We start from the raw sequence: 6,000 nt of genomic DNA on the forward strand, positions 1-6,000 counted from the left end.
GAGATACATGACCAGTCTCTTGGGGAATGACATATTCTAACTGTACTTATGAGAGAGTGTCAATTTATTTATTTACAACAAGGAACCAAATTTGGGAGAATGAGAATGTTCCTACCACACGACCAGTGAATTCTCTCCATGCAGGAAATGCAACATGGACAACCAAATTCAAATAGCAACCACCATTAGTGAGCCAGGACCCTACCAGGTTCTTACAGTCTCCCACTTAATCCTCATATCATCTCATTTAAGGCTCACAATCATTATATGAAGTAGGTATTATTAGTTCCATTTTATGGACAGGGAAACTGAGATGCAGAGTTAGGTGACCCAAGGTCACATAGCTATTAAAAGAGCTGGGATGTGGAACCCCTTTGTTTGACTTTAAAGCCCATACTTTTCTAGTACCATGTACAAGTTCCCCAAACATAACCCCAAAGTGGCCTGGTGAATTAACTGGGTGGCTTTAACAAGAGCTATTAAGACATCCATCACCACTAAGGGGCTATATCTGCCAAGGAGATCAAAATACTGTCCACTGCTCAATGCATCCCCTGCTCCAAACGTAAAGAAAGGAATACTACCAACTCCTTGCTGTTGGGACTTCCCTTTTACAGATGCCATACGTCGCTCCATCACAGTTTGGTTGCCACAATACTTTCTCAGCAGACAATATATATATATTTTTTTGAGGAAGGAAGTATGATCTACAAATAAAAATGTAAGATCCAGTTAATCACAAACACCAAACATGTTTTTGAAACATGGAATATTGCTTTCTACCCCCAGTTTCCTAGAAATACTGGGGAGTGTGGATGAGGAAAACACTCTTTATACCGACAAAACACGTGTACTTCATTTTAGTCCAAGGACACAAATGAGATCAACAAAAGCTTAGCTGAAATTATACTTGCCACGAAGAACTGATTTTTGTTAGAATAGGCTTAGACTTTAAGAAAGACAATTAGTTGGCAGCTTAAATGTTAAAATAAATGTGTGGTGATTTTTAAACTTAATATGTGTATCTTTTGAACTAATGGTTTCAAATCTTTACCAATCAAAACATTTGGGAATGGCATTCCAGACTTAGAGGTGACGCTTTCCACAATTCAAATTACCCAACCAAAAGGCTACAATGCTCAAAATTCACATTTTGCCACTTACGAGAACATACAACAAATAGGAAAATTTATACAGCTAGAAGTCTTAATCCGCAGAATTGGCACAACTACTAGTACTTACTCCAGAGGAGGCACCCTAGAGACTGAATTCTAATCTTAATCAACATTTAACAATAGACTGATAAAACTCCAAAATCTTTAAGCATGATGTCAAATGTTTTCTGGCTCTGAATGAGAGCCTTCAATTAACAGAAATCTTAACAATGCATTTCTAGCATTGAGGACCAAAAACTGGTCACAAAACTTCTGGAATCACTCCAAACAGCTGTGTGTATCCACCATTAGCTGATTGTGCTCTGCCTATACTTGCCCATGTAATATAGCCAGGTTCCCTTCTGAAAGGCAATTTCATAATATTTACTAAAAGTCTTTCAAACAGTTTATAACTTTGACCTGGTAATTCCAAATCAAAAAGTTGTCCTGAGAAAATAATCAGAAATGGGGACAAAGCCTTAAGTATATGGATGTCCATGGCAATGTTACTTATAAGTGCTTCCAATTTTCTCCAATTCAAAAAATAGCAACAGAGAAATTGTTAAATAAATTATAGCACACTTACACAACAGAATATGAGGCAGCTGTTAAAAATTATAAATTTGAAGAACTTGAAACGTAATGGGAAAATGCTGACAATGTAGTGTTGCCTGAAGAAAGATAGGACATTGTATATACTATTCAGGCCCTATTATATTTAAGAGTTACATTAACTATATAAAGGGGAAAAGTTTAGAAAAAACACAATAAAAATAACCACATGCATTTTATAGATATCCCTTTTCAGTTATTAGTATATTAGAATAGCTAGAAGGAAATACCTGAAACTGTTGAACCGTAATCACTAGCCTTGATTCTTGAAGACGACTATATAACTATATAGCTTATATGATGTGACTGTGTGATTGTGAATACATTGTGGCCCACACTCCCTTTATTCAGTGTATGGACACACGAATACAAAAGAGGAGGACAAAGAGTAAATGAATAATGAGGGGAAAAGGAGTATGAGATGTTTTGGATGTCCTTTTTTACTTTTATTTTTATTCTTATTTTTATTTCTTGGAGTAATGAAAATGTTCAAAAAACTGTGATGAATGTAAAACTATATGATGATTCAACTGTACACTTTGGAAGATTTTATTGTATGTGAATATATTTTAATAAAATTGCATCTAAAAATATATAAATAAATAAATATTATCTCTGGGTTATGAGGTAGGAAGTGATTGCTGACATTCTTTATACTTTTCTATACATTATAAGTTTTCTGTAATGAATATGTATTATTTATCAGGGGGAAAAAAAAACAACACATGAAACTTACCTGCAAAATAAACATACCAAAACTGGCTACAAAGGAAAATTTCAGTTTCCACTAGTTTAAAATAGTGTTTTACAAACCACAAATCACGCTGTGTGCAGAGTTGCATTTGCAGGATCATACAATTACTGCTATTATTTGACTCTTAAATATGCCTTTCATCTGAGGGTCCTTACATATTCTGCACACATTTTATCACATGCCACCTACAGAATTAAATTATAATGATGCTTCAAAAATTTGAAGACTAATTTAAACTGAAGCCAAATTCTAATTGTTTGAAGTTCACTCAATCAAGTCTGCAGCAAAGCATCAAACAAAGCCATAACTGGCTTCCAAGCCCACACTTGTATTAAGAGATGGAACACTCCCAGCTTTAATCACATGTAAAAGTAGAGATGGTTTCTATTCTAAATGTGTTCTCATGCTCGACACTAAAATCAGACTAGAGCTGTTAAAAATTATCACCTTTCTAAGCATATGCTCAAGCACAATTGACACTGATATGAAAGACTGAATTCTAAACCAGTGAACCCCAATGTGGGGCAGGCATGGAAGACAATTCTTTAAGGGTGGAGAAGAAAATTAAAAATCTTAGAATTTTCAGTTCAATTTATTTTATGTATCCCTCCTTAATTCTATTTTGTGCCTAAATATAATACACATGATGTATTACTTCATGTATATAATGTAATTCATGCATATAGTATATTACATATGCCTATACAACACATAGAACATATTAGTTCATATATATACTGTATTATATATCTAACAAGGATGCATGTTTAAAAACATTTTACGATAGGGGTACATGACTGAAAAACTTTGAAGACCATTGGTCTGGACACACAGTGGCCAAAAAGATTAGCCAAGAGCATAAAAAATATATACTCCTTTGAAGAAAAGGAAGGTGAAGGAATGAGAATGGAGAAGGTGAATGAGAAGAGTGAAATAAAGAGACCAGGGGAATCACAAGAGGAAGGGAAGATGAGTAATGAGGGAAAACCTTGGGAGGTGAAGGGGGGAGGGGACTCAAGTAAGGGATGATATATTTGTGGATAAAAACTATAATGATGTTTACTATTGTGATTTGATGAAAGGAAATGACTCAAGTGTCTAGGATGGATCCTGTTCCTGCCGGACAGGCAAGCAAATTAAAGACAACAGACCACCAGACATCTTAAAATAGATACTGTGTTGTCAGGTTACAATGGAGCCAAAAGTACAAACTTGAAAAACAAGAGCTGTTTACAGCCATGTAATACAGGCCTGAAACTAGTGGGAGCCCATATTTCTATACAGTAACATGGCTTGTGAAGGAAGTCAATACCAAAACATTGACAAAATGACCAAGAATGAATTTGGAGTTATCTAACTGTTCAATTAGTAAGGTCTTCCTATCCTAAGAACTGGCAGTGCCTGCCTTCACCATAAATCATTTGTCTTTCAATCTGACACCCCTCCCCCTTACCTTATTTAAATTTTCTGTTACAGTCATCTTAAAAAGTACAGGAATAGACTATCTCAATCTTTCTTTTTCTAAGCCTCAATAACAAAATCAATTTACATCTTAACTCTCTATTCCTCTTACCAGTAGGTGATTATACCCAGGGTAATACAGCAGCTAGAGGGAAGAAAACAATTGAAAAAGCCACCTTCAAAAATTTAAGAATTGATTTTCTCTCCCTAAACTCATTCTCCATATGAGGGATTCATCAACAGGAACCGGTTCCTGAGTTTTTGTAGACCAACTTTTTATAGAAGTTGCAAAAAAATCCCTTTCAACACTTTTTTGTACCTATTGCCAATGTACCTATTGAGTGACACTTTGTACCTTGAAATAAATTCTTCTTTGATATTTAGCTCTATGTCAAGGTTCTAAAGTTCACAAAGTGTAGTAACACTCACTTCTGAACAAAATATTGACACATCTGTTTACCCTAACACAGGGCAGAACAAGCAGCAGTGGGGTGATGGTTTGGGGAACTATTTCATAATTGCAGTACGAACTCAAGATTTACATTCTGGGGCCTTGGAGGACATCTATAATTTCCCTCAATGTTTAGACTATGTACAAGTCTCACATATCAAGTTAAGATTTAAATGTTTTAATGTGAGGGCTACAGAGTTAGTGTCGCCAATTGTGTTTGACAAAGGCTAGCAGCAGTCTTAGAGCATTTTGTGAATAAATTACTTCACTTATTCAAAATGTGAGAGGAGCTGAACTTCTTTCCAGCAGGGTAGGGAAATGAAACAACCAAATCACACTAAGGAGAAAATACTAGATCACTGTCAAGCAAATATCCTTATAAAGCACCGAGCTTTGAACTGACCCAAACTCTGAACTGTCACCTGAAAGAAAGACGGCTTTTGAACCAATACATATTTTTTAAAGAACTGAGCCAGAAACGCGTGTGATAGGGAAAAGAGAGCCCCTTCAAGGACCTCAAAATGAGGTAGTGCAAGTCTCAAACTTTCCCCTTTATCTAAAGTACAAACCGGGACATTTAAAGGTAAATTACATATACTTAGGCAGCAACCCTCTCCAAAAGCAGATGACCCCATCTATCTGCCACAGTGATCCAAACTGGTATTTCTGGTTGGGGAAGCTGGATGTATGAACCCTTGCAAACTCATGGCTCCTTCTCAGGTCCCGAAAGACATTCCAAACTAAGATTAGAGAGAAGGGACTAAACAGCCAGAAGGTGGGGAGGGCCCCCCAACAGAGTCCACTCGCCCCTCACGCTGCAGTGGGTGCGTCTGCGGCGGGGTTCTCCGCTCCCTCCCCTCGCACTCCACACCACGCTTGGGGTGCGTGGGGGCAGCTACCGATTCCGGATCCCTCCCGGATGCGGGGGCGAGCTGGGAATGGCCAGCCCGCAGGTTCCCCTCCCATTCTCCATCGGTAGCTCAAGGAGGGTTGAGCCCCCAGGCGGGGAGGGCTGACTCCGGACCGAGGCCCCGCCCGCTGCCCAGCGTACCTGGCTCTCGGCTGCGGGGATGCCGGACTCGAGCTCGCACAGCGCGCGGAAGTTGTGCAGCTCGAAGTCGGCGTCGACCTGGAGGGAAAAGGTCACCTCGGAGAGGTCCCTCCGCACACAGTACACGGTGAGCAGCATGGCCCGGGCCCGACCCAGCTCGGCTCGGCCCGGCCTCGGCACGGGGCTGAGGGGAGGTGGTGACGGGGCCTGGCTGGTGCTGCGGACGGACGGCGCGGGCTGGTCGCTCGCCCGCTTGCTGTCTCCTTCCCTCCCTCACACACACTCAGTGACTCCCTCCCTCCCGCCCTCACTACCGAGCAGCAGAGCCACCAGCAGCCTGCAGCTCCGACCGCCTATCTGCCGGCCTGCCTCCCACCGCTGCCGCCAAGCGCGCCGGCAGCCCAGAGCCCCGCCCCGCCGCAACCTGCTGCCGTAAAGCCTGCCCGACCCGCTCGGCCTTCGCGTCGCAGTGGAGGGGCGGGGCCGAGGAGGGGAGGCGGGAAGCAAGGGGAGGGTA

At 40.6% G+C, this 6,000-nt stretch overlaps 1 protein-coding gene across 6 annotated transcripts in view; it reads right to left on the minus strand.

Moving 5' to 3' along the window:
* LOC119527911 (protein DDI1 homolog 2) overlaps nucleotides 1-5,792 on the minus strand; it is a 43,212-nt gene extending 37,420 nt beyond the window's left edge. For 4 of the 6 annotated variants that reach the window (XM_037828442.1, XM_037828440.1, XM_037828443.1 and 1 more), the window contains exon 1: nucleotides 5,484-5,792. In XM_037828442.1, the coding sequence (XP_037684370.1) occupies nucleotides 5,484-5,621 (138 nt within the window). In that variant the 5' untranslated portion in view covers nucleotides 5,622-5,792. Of the gene's footprint in view, nucleotides 1-588; nucleotides 708-5,483 lie in introns of all 6 variants that reach the window. The other 2 variants (XM_037828436.1, XM_037828435.1) reach the window with 2 other exon arrangements.
* Between the last annotated feature and the right edge of the window lie 208 nt (nucleotides 5,793-6,000).

Source organism: Choloepus didactylus, chromosome 2, assembly GCF_015220235.1.
Source record: "Choloepus didactylus isolate mChoDid1 chromosome 2, mChoDid1.pri, whole genome shotgun sequence".
NCBI lineage: Eukaryota > Metazoa > Chordata > Mammalia > Pilosa > Megalonychidae > Choloepus > Choloepus didactylus.